Below are 22,410 nucleotides of genomic sequence, written 5' to 3' on the forward strand. Positions count from 1 at the left end.
CCTTCTAAGGTAAATTCATCTTTAGGATGTTTAGATATCTTTTAAAGGAAAACAAAACTCCTAGGCATTTACTGTTTTACTGCTGTATATTTACTGTCCTGTTATATATTATTTGTTAGATATGTATTTACCTCAAAATAATGCACAATGCATCTGACCTTGCTGCAAAAAAGATTTTTGGTCTCTTACATTCCAGAGTCATTTGACAATACAGATTCAAAGCATAGGATCACAAATCCCAGAAGTGACCGAATCATTTCAAGGTTCACAATGAGCTGATGGGAGACTTGCTGTATTATGGCTGCCCAGCTGCTTTTTTAGTGAGGGCGAGAGAGTTTCACAGCGCTCTAGTTCAGTGTTGAGGTAGAGAGGCGCCCTTCACAGTGTGCTTTCTGAGGTCATTCTGTTCTGCAGGGTTTGTGAAGCGCTTTGGGGCCCTGAGCAGATGAAAGGTGCTATTTAAATGTAAGTGCCACTCATTTATTCATTTACCTTCATCTGATTCCCGTTCCAACCTGTCCGCAACCACACAGCCATATGCACACACGCACGCACGCACAAACACACACGCACACACCCTCTCACATGTAGCAGTGTACACACAGACTGTAGCTTACTGTATATACACCACAGAGGGTAAGACACACCAAATGCCTCCTTCATCCCTTCCCTTTGTCCATTGTGTGTGTTCTTCATTTCATTAAAGACAACAGAGTGTGTTTTGTCAAGCGGGGGTGCATAATTAAATGTCTCCCCCATTTTGTGTCCTACACCCTGCTCCTCCTGTCTCTTTGACCAGGTGCCCTCTCTGCATCTACTCCACCAACAGGCCAGCCGCCATGGAGGGCCACCTGAAGACACACTACAAGATGGAGTATCGCTGCCGCATCTGCCAAGCTGTGTGGGCCAATCAGGCAGAGCTGGAAAGGCACACGCGCGCTCACCGCCTGGGCAACCACTACAAGTGTGAGCAGTGCGGCTACCTCTCCAAAACAGCCAACAAGCTCATCGAGCATGTGCGCGTGCACACCGGCGAGCGGCCTTTCCACTGCGACCGCTGCAGCTACAGCTGCAAACGCAAGGACAATCTCAACCTTCACAAGCGGCTCAAGCACGCACCGAGACAGACCTTCGGTTGCGCCCAGTGCCCATTCACCACCACTCATCCGTTCGTCTACAGCCGCCATATCAAAAAGCACCAAGGCGGGGAGGGGAGCGCAGAGGAAGGCGAGGGTCGGCCAGGTACGCCCCGTCCGGGCCTTCTGGAGCGGGGTGGGAGCAGCAGTGGGAGCGGGGACAGCGGGAGCACCAGTCCGCTCATGAACCTGTCCGCCTCTCAAGCCTTGCAGTCCGTCGCCCTGTCAATCACCAGCAAGCAGCAAGATGGCACGCCAACCGCGCGCTACCTCTCAGCCAATGGCACGTTGTCCACACTGGCGGCTCGCTACTTTGACCAGTACAGGAACTGTGACCTGGCTCACCTCGTCCCCCTCACCACGCTCTTTACCACCCGACGCTTCACATTCCACAGCCCCTCGCCCTCAAACCCCTCGCCACCCTTCTCAGCATTCTGGTCCAACTCGTCCTCGCAGTCGCCACCCTCTCCCACGTCACTCAAACACTCCTTCCTGGCATATCTGGGACTGACAGAGAGAGCGAAGACCATTTGACCTTCCTCCTCTTCTCATCACCTTCAGCATCATTCACAGATGCCACTAACTGTTCCACAGGCAGGCTGAAACGCTGCCCGAAAAAATAGTAATGCTAGTAAAACATCCATTTATCAGAGGAGAAGCTATTCGCCATTTCATGTTCTGTTCTCTCGCAATCCAATCGTTGCTCTTTTTTAAGAGGTCTTATAACAGTGGTTTTCCTCTACAAATTGTGAATGAGCCGGAATCTGATACCAGTGCTTTATCTATTACAAGTTTTGTATTCGTTTTGATGGGCGACAGGTAAACAAAGAACATATAAGCTCGCAAGTGCTATGCTTTTTTGTGCATTTTGTCAGGAATCCGACAGCATGTTCGCTATGTGTTGCAATTGTTTTTTCCAAGTCATTTAGGGGCTCGGTATGAAAATATCTTGGGGTATTCATGATATGGCACGACAAAAACCAATGAAACGGATTGCTATCTTTTGAGTCTTGTTTCCAAAGTGAAGCCTCAGACCACGCACTTGTTAATTTATCAAGCTGTACATAGTTTTGTAGTCTTTTCTTTTCTCTCCCATGCCTGTTGGCATTGACTGGTTTTGCTGAATGGCTAGACCATCGGCAAACACTAACCTTGCCTCGGCAACAAGCATACGGCCCTTTACGACACCTGAGAGGCAAAGCTGATGGCATTTCTTAATACAGGCCCTTCAGGGGCACACTTACGGCATAAGCAATCATTAACACCACTACCGCAGTGGTCGTCAACCCATGTTACAGCCCTTTGGTATACTCACCATACTATTGGTCGCTACAGATTGTGCCATAGCTGAGGCAGTATCCGGTAGGCATGAGATAAAAGTGACCAGTCAAGCGCCCTGTGCATAGCTAAGGTATATAATGCGCACCTGTATGTTTAACAAGATGTATGAAGTGACAGTTTTTTGGGAAAGACCCATTTATTCTGTCACAAAGGCCGATTCAATGGTGCTTTTTGGAGCTTTTTTGTAATTTTGTGTGTTAAAAAGAAAAAAACTGTTCCAAAATGACTTGAATGAATGTACTTTTTAGTTGGTTAATGTTAAAGTGATACAGAGGTAGCTGGAGTGCGGTGAGTGAGATCATGGAAAAACAATGGTATCTCGGTGGCCTTCTGTGTCTTAAATTTTGTTCTTCTAGTTGTTTTTTGATTTTGTATTATGACTTTTATTTCGAAAGAGCCTTTGAAATGTAAAATACAAATATATATATAAAAATATATATCCTGTACTAACAAGCTATTATGAGAACCCCATTGGAAAATGGCTCTCAAGTGCAATGTGGAGGCAGCCATTATTTTGCGTAGGATTTGTGGAAGCATGGCTTTCCATATGCGGGCAAACATGGTACCATTATTCTGTGTTCCCCTCTTTGTGTTTTAAGTTTTAATTGCACTTAAAATGTTTCAAACAAAAGCACTTAAACCCAACAGAAAACGTTCTTAATGCCAATTAGTTAGCCTGCCTCTTCAGACAGCCTCAATGCTATTTAAGTTTTTGTTGTTTTTGTTTTTGTCTGCCACAGTGGTTGAAAATCAAATCCTAAGCCTTTATTTTCCAGTAGGTATTTGCCAAACTGCAGTCAACACTGCACCTTTTGGATGGATCGTATGGCATGTGTAATACAAACAGCAGCAGAGTTCAAAATCCCCCTGGACACCAAAGGGCCAGGCTAAATTTTTAACAGCGGTTTTGCACAGTGCTGTAAAAAATTGCACTTTTCTAAACAAAGTATGAGAAAACTAGTATATTCAGTGCTCTAAAATGGAAAACATTCATAGGCTTTAATGCCCGTAATGTTGGCGAGCTCTTAATAAATCTGTCCACAGTTTCCAAATACGGTTTGATTCATGTTCAAAACAGACGAACTGTAAGATCGATTCTCGATGAGCACTTTTGCTACGTTTGCTGGATAAATGGGCTTATAAGAACATTTTAGAATATAGGGGACTTTAATTGGTGCTCACTTAGCCTGTGTTTGGCTCAATAAGCTCAATATAACCAAATATTGGTTGATTAATTAGCCTGGCCAATATATTGGTTTATATAAACCCATTTTACTTGGATTGTCATGAAAAACATGCTCAAACTTGAGGTCCTAAAATACTTTATTCCGTGACAGTAGGTCCATTTGGCTAAATATTTTTATTTTTTTTTATCAATAGCTTGAATGTTGTCCATAACAGATGTACAATATTCCCCTGCCACCATTCATACGCTAATGGACAAGGATAAAATGTTGCCTGTTAAGATATAAAGTGCATCAGGTGAGGAAAGGTTTCAGATCCAGCTGACCATAGACATTTCAAGAGGAAAAAGGTATTATTAGAGCATTACTTTGTTAGATCAACCTTGAACTGCGTAGAAATAATTCTCCACTCCCAATTTTATCTTTCTTGCTCAGTGAGAGGATCTGAATGAAAATATCCGTATTAAAGGCCAGTTTATAAAGCCATTAAAAGATGGTTAGACCATTTCTTGGCCCGCACAGTATCTTTTTTTTTTGCTCTGCTCTCATAGCATCTTTTTTTTTTGTTCATGTAAATGCCCAGCATGCAGTGTAGTGGTATGTTGTATTTTAAGTGGGGCTTCTTTGCTTGTTAATAAAGCTCCTGCTCAATCCATTATCTTTTATGCTCTAGTGCCACTTGGTGGCAAGGAGTGCCCTGGGAGCCTGGGATGAAGTGAAACTGATCCTCAGGACCCATTTTGATAGAATGAATCCAAATGGAATGTCCATTGGGCAACATCCTTTTGTCCGTCTGCCTTGGAACACCATGTAATCATCATGTACAAGAACATGACTGCTGCTCTTTCATGCTCAGTTGTGTGGGCAAGTGGAGTACAACAGGGATCGCTCTCTGTTCCAATACCAGTATTTATAAACATGGTGTTCTGTTTGCCTAATCGCAAGGAGCATTTTTTTTAGCGTCATTGCGCATCAAACAAGACTGACTACCTTTTTAGCACTTCAAAAGATGCATGAAATTGCTCTTGATCTCTAGTTTGTAGCACTTACTTTTTTTGGTCCGGAAAAAAAGACCAACTGATTTTGCATTTAGCTTTGCAGGTTATCTGTTCGCTTTATATTTTGCTGTACTCTACAACTCAATAAGGCTCAAGTATCATTTTGGTTCTTTCTTATTTGGCACCCAGTAAACTTATGTGCTGTATAAAGCTTTTTTATTACTTCATTCTTAAGGCTGTACAGGGTTGTTTGTGACAATAACTGGTAATTAGATCATTTGTACTTTTGATTTTGTTTTGTATTTCGGTTTTCTTGGTTTTGCATTCTTTATGTTCAAATTGCCAGTTCTAAATGTAACAGGATTTGAAAGTAAAGCTTACATCACATATTACCTTAAAGGTCTTTTGGTCTGTTTTATTGATGCCTGTTTTGACGATATTCCTGCTTTCATAACCTGCATATGTTTCATTCAGGTATAAAATGTTGCTGTGTAATGTTCTACTCAGTGATGGTCTCATACTCAGAATTCAGGTGGTGAAGTTTTGAAATTTGGTCAATACTCACATACCTATGCATTCTACAAGAACAGGAATGCTTTTAACAAGTTGTAATCAAACAAGTTGCTTTTAACAACATGGCATGAACACACCCCATAGTTAACATGGTGCAAACTATATGAGGACACAAGAAGTGACATCAGTTTAAGTTCAGGTTGATTCTGCAAGGTAAGTTGGTATTTGGCAAATACATTCTACTGGAATGTAGTTTGGTAAACTACATTCTGAGACATCAACAGAGAGTTATGACAAAAAACAATGAAAGCAAAGTTTCCCTATAACTATATATTTCCAGAAGATTATTATTCACAGGAAGATGGTGGCTACTTCGAGCCTTGGCTAGGTCAGTTGGCATTTCTGTGTGGAGTTGTGTTCTCCCCATGTTCACTTGGGTTTCCTCTGGGTGCTCCGGTTTCCCCCACAGTTCAAAGACATGCGCTATAGGTGAATTGAATAAACTAAATTGGCCGTACTGTATGTGTGTGGATGTGAGAGTGTATGGGTGTGATCCAGTACTGGGTTGCAGCTGGAAGGGCATCCACTGTGTAAATCATATGCTGGACAAGTTGGCGGTTCATTCCGCTGTGGTGACCCCTGATGAATAAAGGGACTAAACTAAAGGAAAATAAATGAATGAATGAAAAACTTCTTATCCACAATACATCATCCCTTCTGGTTGTGTGTTAAACTAAAGTTTTTTTTAAAAGACTCTACAATGACTATGTTGCTTAAATATCCCCAGAGCTATCCTGAATTCATGATTACAGCAGGATCGTGACTTTAACCCTTGGCATCTGAAAGAGAGTTTGTGTGCCTAAAAAATACGAAGAGCTCTTCACCCTAGCTTTGCCTTCAGCAGTCCTGGGAGCGCTAGAGCGCTCCGTCCAAGCCAAAGGTTGGTCCTGCCTAATGAAAACAGATGAAGCAGAGATAAAGTGTTTGCCGACATTAAGGGCTCCATTCATCACTGTTAGCCCTGGAGCTATGGAGCACCTTGGACGGCATCTCTCCCTCTCAGGCTCGCTCCATAATGCCAGTGGAGGCAGGCAGTCTGTATGGATTTCCTCCCTGCATCCACGTCTACAGCCAGTGCTTTGATTGATTAATTATAAGTCAGTCTGCTACGAGGTTCAGTTAAGGTTTAAATTCCATTTGACAAATGAGTAGCAAAAATGCAAAGAGAAAGGATCTGCAAAATAAACTGCTGAGGGTTGTTATGGGATCTTAAAAAGTGCAAACAGGACTGCCCACTAGTGTGATTTTGGGTAAATATGATCGCGCCAAGAAAGACATGTTTCTGGATCAACATCTTTGGTTGATCCTGGAAAAACACTCAATTATAGAACATTTTGAGCCTCCCTACCTACATTATAACTTGCCGCAAAAATCAGATGGAGATGATCAGTGAATAAAGCTCTGTCGACATGAACAAAAATGCAGCTTTTTCTCTGTGGTTTGGCCGATCGTCCATGCATAGTGTCAGATCACTAACACCAAATGTTTTTGAAAATTCCACCACTATCTCCTTTGTTTGGCGTCAGATTTTGCTCCGACACTAATCAAACACACACGCAAACCACGGTCTGAGGCAGTTGAGTCTTTATCAAGGACTATTTTAAACTGCATGAATGCAGCTCTTCAGGACCAAATTTCAATACCCCTGCCCTAACCCTTGTTTTAAGCAAACAAGTTGACATTAAAGCCCAATCCCAATTCTATTTTTGTACCCCTTCCCCTTGGCCCTTAAAAATGAGTGTCATGGGGAAGGGCTTCAAAATGTACCCCTAAGAATTGGGACAGCACTATAGCACCTGCACACGTCATCACATGCCATCGCGATCTCATGCTTCATATGAGATCACACGATCGCGACTGCTATGATCCAATGCGGCAATAAGATCATAACTGTACTGTGCATTTACACCGTGGCCATATTCATCAATGTAAACACACCAAAAACAACATTAACATTATAGCAGACACTATAAAAAGCTCATTCCCAGCCACTAGACTTTTCTGACATGGTATTCGAGTGTTATCAAGTGTCAGAATGTTGTGGGACTACTATTCAGGAGTTATTATTAGGGATTATAGATCGTGAAATTTTAGTGGTTTTTATTTTAGCGTCTTTTTAAAGCATGACAGTACAATATGAACGCGGTTATGATTATAATAAAACATGTGCTTGTTTGTTGTAAAAATTCGTAATAATGACAAAAAATACAAATTTGTGGATGTCCTTACTTCCGGGTGCAGCTGTGGCTGGTGTATTCTGGGAAATTTTCTTACCCCTTGGTTTCGAGTGTGGTCCTGAAAAATCTTCGTTTGAAGGGGTATCTACCCCTTGCCCTTAGCCCTATGCCTTCAAGATAAAGAGAATTGGGACACCCCTACCCCTTGGCGGGAGCACGCAAAATAAGGGGTAAGGGTAAAGGCTAAGGGGTAGAATTGGGATTGGGCCTAACTGTATCTGATTGGCCGATTAGAATGTTGTTCCATGTTCTGAAATGATGTTATCCTGGATTTGCTTGTTTTGTTTATTTAGTGAAGATTTGTTTTGTGATAACCTTGGTAATGTCATGCCAAAAAGACTGATGACTTTCAAAACAACAGAGCATGGATGTAGCCCACCCTGAATGCACCTTCTCAAAAGCTACTACTACTACCAGATGTGCTGCTGATATCACCAAACATCCGATCACGTGTTTAGTCACAGCTAAACCACAGGTCACCACATGGAGATGAACGACAACCTGGGGTTTGATGTGTATCAGAGTCTAGAAGACGTCACCTTGGATGTGGTTTAAGTCCACCATGTTGGAGCTTTGTGCCACTAGATTGACTCTGGCTTTAATGAATCCTCTCCATGTCCTATCGCATCTTAATTAACATCAAAGCAGGGCTGGAGGCCAGCAAGAGCCTCTGCTTAGCTTGACCTCTGCTGGAAAGGGAAAGTTGATTAAGTGGGTCTCTAGGGTGATGAGGTCACACTGTATCTCTCTGCCAGATACTGGCTAATTTAGTCATACAGACACTTGAATACAGCAATCATATTTTATTTTAAGACTATCTATTTCTGCCAGCGAGCCGAGAGATTGAAAACAGAAAAGAATCGGATAATTTTTTTAAGCAGAGAGTAACCGGAATCCTCTTGAATAATTGTATAATAGGGTCAGGGATTAATATTTTAAAAATGTGCTGTTCGAACCCAAGATGTGTCTAGTTTGAAACAGAAAAGGGATATTTTTTACTTGCTCAGCCTTGCTTGGAGCCTGTCTACGCAGAGGTGACCTTTCGACACAGGCGTGTGAAAGTTGGCGGCAGGCAATCGATAGGCTGTTGGCTTTTTTGTTTGTAGGTTCAAGCCGGCCTTGGCTTTATTACAGCCGGGTTCGAGTCATGGGGGAGTTGCAGTCTTTGGCTGCTGCAAAAGCCTGAGTGAGAGGAGCTCCCTCCTGTTTGCCAAAAGTGTAATCCCTCTGTGACCTCACACAACCCTGCCTCCAGAGGAAAAGCTGCTTAGAGGACTGCCTGTCTGCAGGAGGAAGACCCCCCTTCCACCTCCCTTTTTTCTGCCTCTTGTTGCTCTCTTCTACCTTCTCGTTCTCTTCCCAAGTTGTCTCGACATCAATATTTCCCAGGCTCCCTCACTTCACCCCTGTCAGATGGCTGGATCTGAGGGCGTTAGGGAGCCGAAGCAAGCCAAGTGAAGAGAGATCCCTGTTCAGGTCAGGGATGAGAAAACAAGCCGAGCAGGGGCACCGAAAGACACAGGATTGCTGCGTAGAGGCAGAGCTGATCGAGACTGGCTTGATTAACTCACTGCTTGACTTAAAGTTTGTTGATCTTGATGGAAGATCAATGCGGAAAGAGAAAATGATCATTAAATTGGCATCAGCTGTCAAAAAAAGGTTCACTAGAGGAATGTGCCCTGAAAAATTCCAAAACATACTTAAGAATTCACTGTTGGAATTTACAGTTGTGCCGGTCTTTTTCATAATGAATGTATGATTTCCACAGTTCCTTGTATAATGCTATGATTTGACCTCAGACAACGTTTACCATTGGTAGATCATTTTTTTAATTAATATTGTAATGTCTGAATCAAATATCCAGGTTATTAATGAACCAGAGGTTGCAAAGACTTTTTTCAGTATGTTGATGTACTTTCAACAGGGGGTGTGGCTGTCTTTTTGCACATCATTCCCTCATAGCAAACTAAAAGTCAGAGAGGCCTGGTTAAGAAGATTGTGTCTGAAGCAGTCAAACTCCAAGAGTAGGGCCACCACTCCAAATGTGGAAAACACACTCATGATGGTCAGACTCTTTTAACCAAAACAAACTTTTTGTTTTTATTGGATTAACTAATTCACCTTAACTGCACTAGTAAAATAAACATTGTACATTTTGATTTCACACTTTAACTTTAAGCATGGCATTTATAACATACAGTAAATCTTTGCAGTAGCTTACCTACCAACCGCAACCAAGAAGCCAAAAGGCAACAGTGGCAAGGAAGTCCCATCAAGTGACACAAATGAAGAAAAAACCTCATGAGAAACCATTCTCGCTAAGGGGACCAGTTCTTTTCTGGCCAAGTGAATGCAGGAAGTTCAGCCCAAGTAGGTATCAATGCACCCAGAGACCTCCAAGTTAGAGGTATTACACCTGTTGAAAAGTCCAGGACGCTTGAACAAGCAGAATTTCTTTATTCAGACTTGTTGGTTTGTCTGCAGTCATACAGCGTCTTTAAGAAGTCCACGAGTCTGCAAGAGTCTCTTACCGTGACAATAGTCTGTAACAAGTCTTATTACAAGTTTCCTGATCTTGAAGTTTCATATTGAATTCAGGTGGATTACAGTCTTCTGTGGCAAATTGTTGAGAATTTGATGATTTCAGTCTCTATCCAGGTCACGGGACCAAGTTGTTGGAAAAAAATCATGAAAACCCAGTCTGGGAGACTCAAACAAGCAGAATTTCTTTATTTAGATGTGTTGGTTAGTCTGCAGTCATACTGCGTCTTGAAGAAGTCCACGAGTCTGCAAGAGCCTACAGGATTCTCTTACAAGTCTGCAAGTATTTCACAAGTCTCTGAAATCAAGTCTAATTGAGACGAAGATGTCCTGTCTATTGTGCGTTTCAGGAGGAGGGGAGTGGCTAGGTGGAGATGGCTGAACAAAGAATGTAAATGAAGTATTGGAGTCAGCAAGTCAAACAGCGTTTCCCAGCCTTGATCTCATAGCCATAATAGTGCCCATTCACAGGTTTTAGAAACTTGCCCTGCTACTGACCACACAAGTTTATCAACAAAAGAGTTTCTTTAAAGTAACCAGATAAAGGCACAGTCATTGAGACCCTGCTCAGTAGTCAGAAAGTGCATGAAGACAATGGTTAAAATGCCTCCAACACTTGGCCTACTATAATTTTCAATGAAATGGCAATTTTAAAAAACAAAGCATGTATCTTTTCAGTTTTATATATATATATATATATATATATATATATATATATATATATATATATATATATATATATATATATATATATATATATATATATATATATATATAAAATTCCTTTTCCTTTTGGCATAATCCCTTTATTAATCAGGGGTCACCACAGCGCAATGAACCGCAAACTTATTCATCATTGTTTTACGCAGCAGATGCCCTTCCAGCTGCAGCCCATCACTAGGAAACATCCATACACACTTATACTACGGACAGTTTAGCTTACCCAATTCACCCGTTGCGCATGTCTTTGGACTGTGAGTGAAACCAGAGCACACGGAGGAAACCCACGCAAACACAGGGAGAACATGCAATCTCCACACAGAAATGCCAACTGACCCAGCCGAGGCTTGAACCAGCAACCTTCATGCTGTGAGGCAATCGTGCTACCAACTATACAAATATATAATTTGTAAATATACAAATACATATTATTGTTAATTTGGAACTAGAATTACACCACAGGTGGGCTGGGTTTAGGTGGTGTAGGTAGAGTAGATATCAATAAAAATCTTCAGGTTACTGTAAGGTTGGGTTTAGGGTTGTGGTAGGTGTAGACATTCGTAAAGCACAATATTGGACTCCAGTTTTGTACAGCCCACTTGGAGCTCAAGTCCCACCCATTTGGAGCTGGCTCCGACCTCTGTTTATACCCTTCTCATTCACCCAGCCAGCTTTGAGTGCTGACAGCGCCGTATTTAATGATGGTGCAGATCTCCGTTGGTCCTAGCATGATGCAAACAAAATGTCTGCATAGGAATATCAGACCTCATTTTACAAATGTTGCTCAGAAACCTTTTAAAATTAGTTCTAAGATAATTTCGCAAAAGTGCGTACATACAGTATATGCTTCTCTTCAAGATGTGACATTTATAAACAGAAAGTTATCTTGAAATTGTGCGCAGCTGACTGCTGTCAGATCTCTGCCTTGTTAACACTCCTAAGTAATATCATTACAGTATAAAAGAGTACATGTCAATATCCAGATGTATATGCTTAAAGATAACGAAAAAGTGAGGTTCTGCTGGTGGAGCAGACTGTAGAGACTCCACATAGAACACAATGGAAAGAAAAATAATTCATATCATAATTTCATATCATACAAAAGTATGAGTTATTACACGATTATGGTCACCTGCATGGGGATTTGGCTTTCCTTTATATTTAGTTTACTAATGCTGCTTAAATATGCCATCAATATGATGGCACAAAAATATACTTTGTACAATAATAATTGATAGCAAAAACTATAATGTCTCTATTTATTTTCACGGCAGATGTTTATTTTTTTTGCATTCGTTAAGATTTTGATTTAAACATGGATTTTTGCATGGAGTAAACTGTGTAGTAGTAAAGCACTCCCAACATTAGTCTAAAAGCTCAGTTTAATCTTGCAAAAATCTTGTAATTAAATATCAGACTACGCTACACAATTTATCTCTCACACTAGATATTTGTTGTTGATGATGAATTCTGTGCACGCACATCACAATACTGACTTTACCATATGACATAATGCGTATGGCACATTAAAAACTCTATAAATATGAATGCTATCATGGATTGAGGCACATTTTTTGCGTACACAAATTTGCATATGCATACCTTTTAAATGATCACTGAGGACTTTGGGGGGGATCTGTCCTGTCTCGTTGATGTCTCCATCTGCAGTTGAGTATGCTGTAAGGACACGGCAGTTAAAAAAACAAAGCAGTACCAGGGCCTTTAAATCAGTAAGCAGAAAGTAAGCGTAAATCCAATCAAATCTAATTTTAAAAGCGGAGATGCTTGAAATGTTTTAGAGCCTGTTTAAGCTCGTGGTTAGCATCCTCCACTTGTGATTGACAAAACGCATGTTACATAGTTACAAAAAGGACATAATGGTTTGTTATGGAGGTTGCTTTAGCAGGTTTAGGCTTTAGTCAACAGTTATTTCATTTTCATGTGTCATAAAACATGCAAGATGATTCGTTTTTTGCAAAAATGTCACAATTTTAGCCATAAGCCTTCTTTGCAAAATAAAGTAGCTCTTAATCTCACAAGACGCTGTGAATATATATTTTTTTTAACATTTTCAGTAACCACATCAACCCAAAGCGTGCTTCCAGATAAGAGCAGGGGTGAAGCGCACAGGAGCTCAGTGGGAATCCTGACAATCTGGAGGCGCGACAGGGGACACTCACTGGGAGAAGGGATTATACACAAGTCCTTGGCAAGCTGGCCTCTCCAGACAGGGTGGTCTTGAAAAGGGCAATGTTTGTCTAGTAGCAAGAACCCAATTAGACTTCAACAGTCTGACTGTATTGAGTGTGTTGATTGCCATTTTTCAAAATGATGTTACTGTTCAGATTGTCAAGTTGCCATAGCAGGCACGTATAAACAGAGCCTCTCCCCCTGGGGAAACAACCAAGGTTAGCCAAAAGAAAAAAAAAATAGGACAGTGTGTGTGTGTGTTATGTGTTTTATAGATGTCAGACATCCAGTCAACCAATCTTCAGTGTGTTTTCCATTAAATATTCTTTTCACAGCAACATTTTTGGAGTTCATGTAGAATTTACAGATAATTTTATAACTTTTTACTTATTATAGTTTAGGATAGCGGGTGGTTCATTTAATCGTGACAACCCCTGACAAATATTTTTAAAAATATTTTGCTTGTTCAAGCTACTTAATTAAAATGAGCGAACACAACACAATTTTTGAGGGTTTTTTTTTGAGTTTTTACAGTTGAAGTCAGAATTATATGCCCCCCTGAATTATTAGCCCCATTTATATTTTTCCCCAATTTCTGTTTAATGGAGAGATTTTTTCAACACATTTCTAAACATAATAGTTTTAATAACTCATTTCTAATAACTGATTTATTTTATCTTTGTCATGATGACAGTAAATAATATTTTACTAGATATTTTTCAAGAAACTTCTATACAGCTTAAAGTGACATTTAAAGGCTTAACTAGGTTAATTAGGTTAACTAGGCAGGTTAGGGTAATTAGGCAAGTTATTGTATAATGATGGTTTGTTCTGTAGACTATCGAAAAATACATAGCTTAAAGGGGCTAATCATTTATATTATTAGTTAATTAAAAACTGCTTTTATTCTAGCCAAAATAAAACAAATAAGACTTTCTCCAGAAGAAAAAATATTATCAGACATACTGTTAAAATTTCCTTGCTCTGTTAAACATCATTTGGGAAATATTTAAAAAAGAAACCAAAATTCAAAGGGGGGCTAATAATTCTGACTTCAATTGAAATGTTTTTGTTCAATCCACTTACATTTATATAAACAATTAGGGTAACTTGCTTGATTTGTGTTGGGACAACATGAAGGAAATGTGTAGAACCCAGCATTTTTTTACACATCCAAAAACGAATTGTTTCTTTATCTTTCCTGGTGTGTTAAATAATGTTTAGATAAATGTATTTAAATTTAATGCAATTAACTACAGTCCAATAATAAAACCTTTCTCATTTCTAACTCTGCTATGACTACCGAAACTTAAAAGAGAACAATATTTTATTACGAGTTTATAAAAAGCATTAAAACAATTACTATTGGTCTTTTAGAATGAATGATTTTTAATTAATTACTAGATGTTTTTTCCATCATTTATTATCATAAAAGTGCACACTATTCATTAATTTTCCTTCAGCTTAGTCCCTTATTTATCAGGGGTGACCACAACGGAATGAACCGCCAACTATTCTAGCGGATAAAATGCACACTATTTATTTGATTTATTAATTTTGTACTATTATCTGTAATGATTTCACATTGAAATGACAGCAAGCCCACGGCTTTGTTTGAATACAAGGAATAGAAATGCATTTTTAGTGAGAATGAAGAAAACATTATTATATTACTATCACACCAGCCACGTTGGAATTATGTGCAAACACTATATCCGTCATAAATGTGCCCATCCAGCTGATAAAGCCAGGCCAACAGTTTTAAGTAATGCAATTAACTTTGTGACACTGGTTTATCTCGTCTGCACTCAGCAGGCTGCATGCTAACAGCTGGGTGCTGGGTTCACAGCAAATAACCAATGTTTGAAATTGCTACCAATTTTCTGATGTTTCAGTGTCTGATTTGGGGGCGAGTGGTCCGTATGTTGGAAAGAACTCATTTCAGCTTGGCTTTTTTTTCCGCTTTGTGTCGGAAGTTAACTGTCAAGGATTCTGCACACATTCAGTTTGAAACATTCATACAGCACTCTGGATAGCCATCTAAAATTTATCTGAGCACTTTTGAGTCGCATGTGAATGGGAACATAGCCAAAAGGTGATAAGGTTGGATTTTCTTTTGCACTGATTTTATTGATTCCGAGGTAAAACTAATTAACCTTCGGTGAGTTTTCAAGGAATGCAACGCACTTTAGACTGAATGATTTTTTTCCTAAGCCATTCAATTAGTCCAACTGAATTCCTGTCTTCAATCAATTAGTATAGTACCACATGGTCATTTGTCTTACAATTAAGACACTGGGTAGCAACTCATTAATACTGTTTTGAAGGAGGACCTGGTCAAACTAATTGAAAGAAATATATACACGCAATTTTAACACCTGCTGTGCCCCTGTAGGGAATGGACTCTTTCAAAGAAAGTTACATCTGAACACATATAAAATATCTTTAAAACTATTTCAGTTTTAATTGGAAGCTCGAATAACTAGATAAAATAAATAATTGGGTTGTTGAAGTGTAGTAGCATTTGTAGCAAAATGTAGAATTCAAGAGTTCACACTTGGCTTATGATTGATTATAAAGCTCATAAGATCCACGAGGCTGGCGAGAGGGGAGTTTGAGCACAGGTAGATTTCAAGAACTCTCCTGCTGTTTATGGCTAAAGACAAATTAGGGATTGCTATGGAGAGATATACTGCTGACTAAGAGCTCATCTATGGTGCCAATTTGGTTTGATCAATTCCCTTATGTGGCATGTCTTTGGACAGTGGGAGGAAACCAGGGAACATGTAAAGCATGGAGAGAACATGTAAATGTCGACTGGCCTGGTAAAGGCAACAGTGCTAACCACTGGGCCACAGTGATGCCTTATCTAGAAAAAAGGAGGAGGAGTAGGGGTGGAAGGAGAGATTCTTCAAGACGAAGATGACTGAGGTAAGAAACTCTGGTTATTTATGTTGACTTAGAAATCGTCTGATTGGGGAATCGTGTGTTAGCTAATGTGGGACCAGCCGTGGTCAATCATAAGCATGTCATCCTCTCAAAATTAAATTATATATAAGCTTCTTAGTATTGTCATCATTTAAAATGCAGTAAATGGGTTAAACTATATTTACTGAGGAAGTCTTGTCATAAAAACTGTATTATATTTTATATAATATATAATATATTATATAATTTTACAGGCAAATCTCAAAATATATGTCCTATGGTGTGACTGTCCTTTCAATAAATTACAGCTCTTATCTTATTAAAAAGAAAATCGTAAAACTAAACATTTGAAAATGTTAAGCAATTCCGCTGAACACTTTAATTTGTTGAAAGACCCCATTCAGCATCCTGTGACTGAAGCCCCCTGTGAAGTCCATGACATACACCAGTTAAATTTTTGTCTCCAGATTTTTCACATATTTAACTTTTTTGGAACCACTATCAAATGAAGTCCCTTGGTGTGACACCCCTATTTACTAAAAATGTCTAACAAATCCTACAAGTTACAAAGGCAAATATATATGAATGTATTTTTTATATAAAATAAATAAATATCACTATTTGAAGATACGTGCAAGTGTCCAAAAACAAAGCTAAATTGCTCTCACACCATCTGTATATTATTATGAGTTGTTTTGCTTCATTTTTGCTGTCACAGCAGAAGACCACACGAACATGGGGAGAACATGCAAACTCCACATAGAAACTGGTCCAGCTGGGACTCGAATCAGCGACCTTCTTGCTGTAAGGTGACAGTGCTAACCACTGAGCCACCGTGTCACCCCTTCCTTGATTCAATTAAATAATTTTAACTTTACTGTATTAGAAATTTAATTATTCCTAATATATCAAAAATATTCCTTACTTAAATTGTATATCATTTACTTAGACCATAAATCTAAGCTGCCTATGCAGCTAGCTCTCTGCAACTCTCACATGGTCCCCCGCTGAAGCTAAGCAGGGCTGCACCCGGTCAGTACCTGGATGGGAGACCACATGGGAAAGCTAGATTGCTGCTGGAAGTGGTGTTAGTGAAGCCAGCAGGGGCGCTCAACCTGCAGTCTGTGTGGGTCCTAATGCCCCCGTATAGTGAAGGGGACTCTATACTTCTCAGTGAACACCATCTTTCGGATGAGACGTTAAACCGAGGTCCTGACTCTCTGTGGTCATTAAAAATCCCAGGATATCCTTAAAAAAAAAAAAAAAAAAAAAAAAAAAAAAAAGTAGGTGTTTAAGTAGAGTAGGGGTTTAACCCTGGCATCCTGGCCAAATCTGCCCACTGGCCTCTGTCCATCCCCATATCATAAAATTTCATATTCCCATATCATAATTGGCTTCATCACTCTGTCTCCTCTCCAATTAGCTGGTGTGCGGTCTGGCGCAATATGGCTGCCGTCGCGTCATTCAGGTGGATGCTGCACACTGGAGGTGGATAAGGAGATTCCCCCTAATGTGTAAAGCGGTTTGAGTGTCCAGAAAAGTGCTTTATACTTCTAAGGAATTATTATTATTATTAAGTTTTGTTGACTTAACTGGATCTGTAATCGTACATAGGTTAACTCATTTAGTTTAAGTACAATCAAATTCTGAGTTCACCTAACTTGTTTCTATTAAGTTCAACAAACTTTCATTCAAATGTAAGTCAAAGGAACTCATTTAATTTAAATAATTGCACTATCACAGACATACAGACAGACAGACAGACAGACAGACAGACAGACAGACAGACGAAAGGCCTACAGGCAGTTCATGTAAATTGCAACTACCTTATTAGCAATTAATTTGAATCAAAGAGAGAAATAAACATGTTGTTCAATCATCAATAGCAGAGAAAGCCACTTAAACATGAGGTGCTTCAGGAAGGTTATAGTGCTTAAATTTACCTGAAAACTGTGGATACTGAAGAAAGGGGAAAGCATTTTTGGAGTTGTGAATTGTGCCTCTGTTTCCATAGCAGAACTGCCTGAAAAACACCTCCTGAGTTCTTTATTTTGTTTTGTTTTGTTGTAATATCTGGAAATTTTTGGCAAAACTGATGTGTTGAAAATTGAAATAGACATACTTTCAACTCAATTTGTACATTCAAGTGATTTTCAAACACTTAGTAAAATGTTTTCTAAATCTTCAGTTAATTTAAAGGGATTAGTTAAAGTTAAAGGGATTGTTCACCTAAAAATAACATTTACTTATTATTTACTCACCCTCAAGTGTTTCTAAGCCTTTAAGAGTTTCTTTCTTCCGTTAAACACAAAAGAAGATATTCTGCAGAAAGCTGAAAACCTGTTATTGACCTCCATAGCAGGAAAAACAAATACCATGGATGTTAATAATAGTTAACTTAAGTATCTTCTAATATCTAATAGAAGAAAGAATCTTATTAATGTTTAAAAGATAGTAAAACTGAATATATATATATATATATATATATATATATATATATATATATATATATATATATATATATATATATATATATATATATATATATATATACTTTTTTATATAAATAAGTTATGCATTTACATAACTTTTTTATTTAAAAATTTTGTTTCACTTAAAAAAACATTTTTACTGTCTGCTTGTCAACTACCCAAATACTGATCACATAGGATATCTCATTGATCATACGTCTTTCAAAATATCATTAATCTCCACAAACTGATTTTCTTACATTCTCAGCAGGAAGCAGTAGCATCTGGTTTCTTTTTGTCTGTGCCAAGAGCCGTGTCTGGACGCTGGTACAGTAGTCAGTGCTGTCGCGGAGGCATTCCCAGCAGCCAGTTGGGCTACGCTCACATAGCTTGTACAGCATGAGCCCGAACGGGCAGCACCAACAGCGCCCTGGCACTGCTCCCGGGCATGTCAGCCCACTGTTTCAGCAGCCCTCACACTGGCTTTTCACGGCAGCCGCAGCCCTCAAACACCTGTCAGAAGAGTGGAAAGAGTCAAGCAGCAGGTAAAACTCCACTAGGAGCAGTTTAAAAGTCAATTCAGAGCAGTAGCCCTGTCCCCGATTCAGTTCTTTGCCGAATTCAGTCCCTTCAGAATGAATTAAAGGGTTTCTGATTTTGGCTCAGACACCGAGAGGTCATTATACAGAGGCTGAAGCCAGATCTACAAGCCCTTCAGCTCTGAAATTAATATTACTGTCATTACATACTGGGTTATCTTTCAAGTTGTATGTATTATTATTATCTGAAACTGAAATGGTATAACCTCTACTTAAAGGGATAGTTCAGCAAAAAATGAAAATGGATTCATTATTTACTCCCCATTTACTATGTTTTAAACATTAATGAGATTCTTTCCTCTATTAGATATTAGATACTTAAGTTAACTATTATTAACATCCATGGTATTTGTTTTTCATACTATGGAGGTCAATGTTAACAGGTTTTCAGCTTTCTGCAGAATATCTTCTTTTGTGTTTAACGGAAGAAAGAAACTCTTAAAGGTTTAGAAACACTTGAGGGTGAGTAAATAATAAGTAAATGTTGTTTTTAGGTGAACTATCCCTTTAACTTTAACTAATCCCTTTAAATTAACTGAAGATTTAGAAAACATTTTACTAAGTGTTTGAAAATCACTTGAATGTACAAATTGAGTTGAAAGTATGTCTATTTCAATTTTCAACACATCAGTTTTGCCAAAAATTTCCAGATATTACAACAAAACAAAACAAAATAAAGAACTCAGGAGGTGTTTTTCAGGCAGTTCTGCTATGGAAACAGAGGCACAATTCACAACTCCAAAAATGCTTTCCCCTTTCTTCAGTATCCACAGTTTTCAGGTGAATTTACGCACTATAACCTTCCTGAAGCACCTCATGTTTAAGTGGCTTTCTCTGCTATTGATGATTGAACAACATGTTTATGTCTCTCTTCGATTTAAAATAATTGCTAATGAGGTAGCTGCAATTTACATGAACCGCCTGTATGCCTTTTCATCTATCTATCTACCTATCTATCTATCTATCTGTGAGTTCCTTTGACTTACATTTGAATGAAAGTTTGTTGAACTTAATAGAAACAAGAACTCAGAATTTGATTGTACTCGAACTGAATGAGTTAACCTATGTGCGAAGACAGATCCAGTTAAGTCAACAAAACTTAATATTAATAATAATTCCTTAGATGTATAAAGCACTTTTCTGGACACTCAATCTATCCATTTCATCAAGTAAATATATAAGTATTAAATAATTTACTTAGGAAATTCTAGTTATCCTTGACATTTAATATTACAATTTAAAAATGATGACAGTAAATTTATTCGATTTTACTACACCAAACTCTTTTTTTTCAGCATAAAGTCATTCATTCATTTTCTTTTCGGCTTAGTCTCTTTATTAATCAGGACTCGCCTTAGTGGAATGAACTGCCAACTTATTCAGCATATGTTTTACGCAGCAGATGCCCTTCCAGCTGCAGCCCAGCACAGGGAAACCCCCAAACACAATCACTACAGACAATTTAGCTTACCCAATTCCCCTATAGCGCATGTCTAGATGGACTTGTGGGGGAAACCGGAGCTTTCAGTCTAAACTGAACAGTATATTTGATCCAGTAGTCCTTAAATGAGCCTCACACACATTCAGCAGGACACACACACACACACACACACACACACACACACACACACACACACACACACACACACACACACACACACACACACACACACACACTGATGTTTTCTGGATAATCATCCACTCTTTGCTTAAGGCACTCATCATGATAGAGAGAAAGCATATGAATTAAGGAATACGTGTATGAAATGAATAAATGCACACTTGTGTATTGTTTTATTCCATTTTCTTATATTTTCACAATATCTTTTCTCTCATTTTTAATTCTCATATTAGTCTTTATTTTCTTATTTGTATGTGTATTTCTTGACTATGTACTGTATATGCGTGTTATATAATCAGTTTATGGATGTTATTCATGGTTTATGTAATCTGCAATGCTTTAGCAATACTATACAGGTCATGCAAATAAAGCTCTTTTGAATTTAATTTATCGTAATAGAGATGGAGTCGAATGTTGATGTAAAACACCCAAGTTCCTCATCATCATCTTCCTAATCATAATCAAAAAAGTGAAACTTACAGTAACGTATATCATACAGTATCCATTGATTCCAATGTTTGTTTCTCTTAGTTTTGATGACAACTAATGAAAACCCCAAATTCAATATCTCAGAAAATTAGAATATTACTTGATAACAATACAAAGACAGGGTTTTTAGAAAACTTGTCCAACTGAAAAGTATGAACATGAAGAATGAGCATGCACAACATTCAATACGAAGTTGGGGCTCCTTTAGCCTGATTTACATAGAGTTGATCAGTCTGTGGCACTGCTTAGGTGTTGCGAGAGGCCCTGGTGCTCTGATAGCAGCCTTCAGCTCTTCTGTATTGTTGGGTCTGGCATATCACATATTCCTCTTCACAATATCCCAGAGATTTTCTATGGGGTTAAGGTCTTAAGGTCGGGTGAGTTTGCTGGCCAATAAAGAACAGAGATACGATGGTCCTTAAACCAGGTACTGGTAGCTTTGGCACTGTGTGCAGGTGCCAAGTCCCGTTGGAAAACAAAATCTGCATCTCCATAAAGTTGGTCAGCAGCAGGAAGCATTACATTGACCTTGGACTTTAGAAAACAGTGGAGCAACACCAGCAGATGACCTAGCACCCCAAACCATTACTGACTGTGGAAATTTTATACTGGACCTCAAGCAACGGGGATTGTGTGCATCTCCTCTCTTCCTCCAGACTCGGGGACCCTGACCCTGCAATATTTACTTTAATCAGAGAACATAACTTTAGCACTTAGGAGTAGTCCAGTCTTTAGCCCAGGTGAGATGCTTCTGATGCGGTCTGTTGTTCAACAGTGGCTTGACACAAGTAACGCAAGAGCTGAAACCGATGTCTTGCATACGTCTGTGCTTAGTGGTTCAGTTCTTGAAGCACTGAAATTAAGGGTTTTTATTAGTTATAGTTTATCAGTCTGTTTGGAATAAAATTTAAACATTAAACAGGTTTCACTTCTTGAATGGAATTAGAGAAAAAAAAAATAATTTTGTAGATATTCTAATTATTTGACCAGCACTGGTATCAACCAACATCTGTCCTTGTGAAAGAAATGACATTTGAACAATAATGATCAAGAATTTTTGTCACATAACATCAGTCAACTAAATTTTCATTTCTCTTTTCCTTTTTAAATAATTCAACAGTTATTGCAAATATTTCATGCAAACCTGTTAATAGAAGCCAGGTTAGTGTTTTCTTACAAAGCAATATCGCCTACTACTGGTCTGGTATGCATTATACTGTCTTTCAGTGAATGTAATAGATCATAAGTGAAATAGTATTTTTGACAGCAATATCAAATGTATGAAAAACATTTCACAAATACAAAAAGGAACAACAACAACATAAACTTCTATCTTTTATATATATATATATATATATATATATATATATATATATATATAT

The 22,410-nt window shown here is 38.7% G+C and overlaps 1 protein-coding gene across 5 annotated transcripts in view; it reads left to right on the plus strand.

The window, feature by feature from the left end:
- znf827 (zinc finger protein 827) overlaps nt 1-5,051 on the plus strand; it is a 140,925-nt gene extending 135,874 nt beyond the window's left edge. For 2 of the 5 annotated variants that reach the window (XM_056457766.1, XM_056457783.1), the window contains exon 13: nt 800-5,051. In XM_056457766.1, coding sequence (XP_056313741.1) covers nt 800-1,670 — 871 coding nt within the window. In that variant the 3' untranslated portion in view covers nt 1,671-5,051. Of the gene's footprint in view, nt 1-414; nt 466-799 lie in introns of all 5 variants that reach the window. The other 3 variants (XM_056457800.1, XM_056457792.1, XM_056457775.1) reach the window with 3 other exon arrangements.
- Nucleotides 5,052-22,410: the final 17,359 nt, after the last annotated feature.

Source organism: Danio aesculapii, chromosome 1 (assembly GCF_903798145.1).
Source record: "Danio aesculapii chromosome 1, fDanAes4.1, whole genome shotgun sequence".
Classification (NCBI taxonomy): domain Eukaryota; kingdom Metazoa; phylum Chordata; class Actinopteri; order Cypriniformes; family Danionidae; genus Danio; species Danio aesculapii.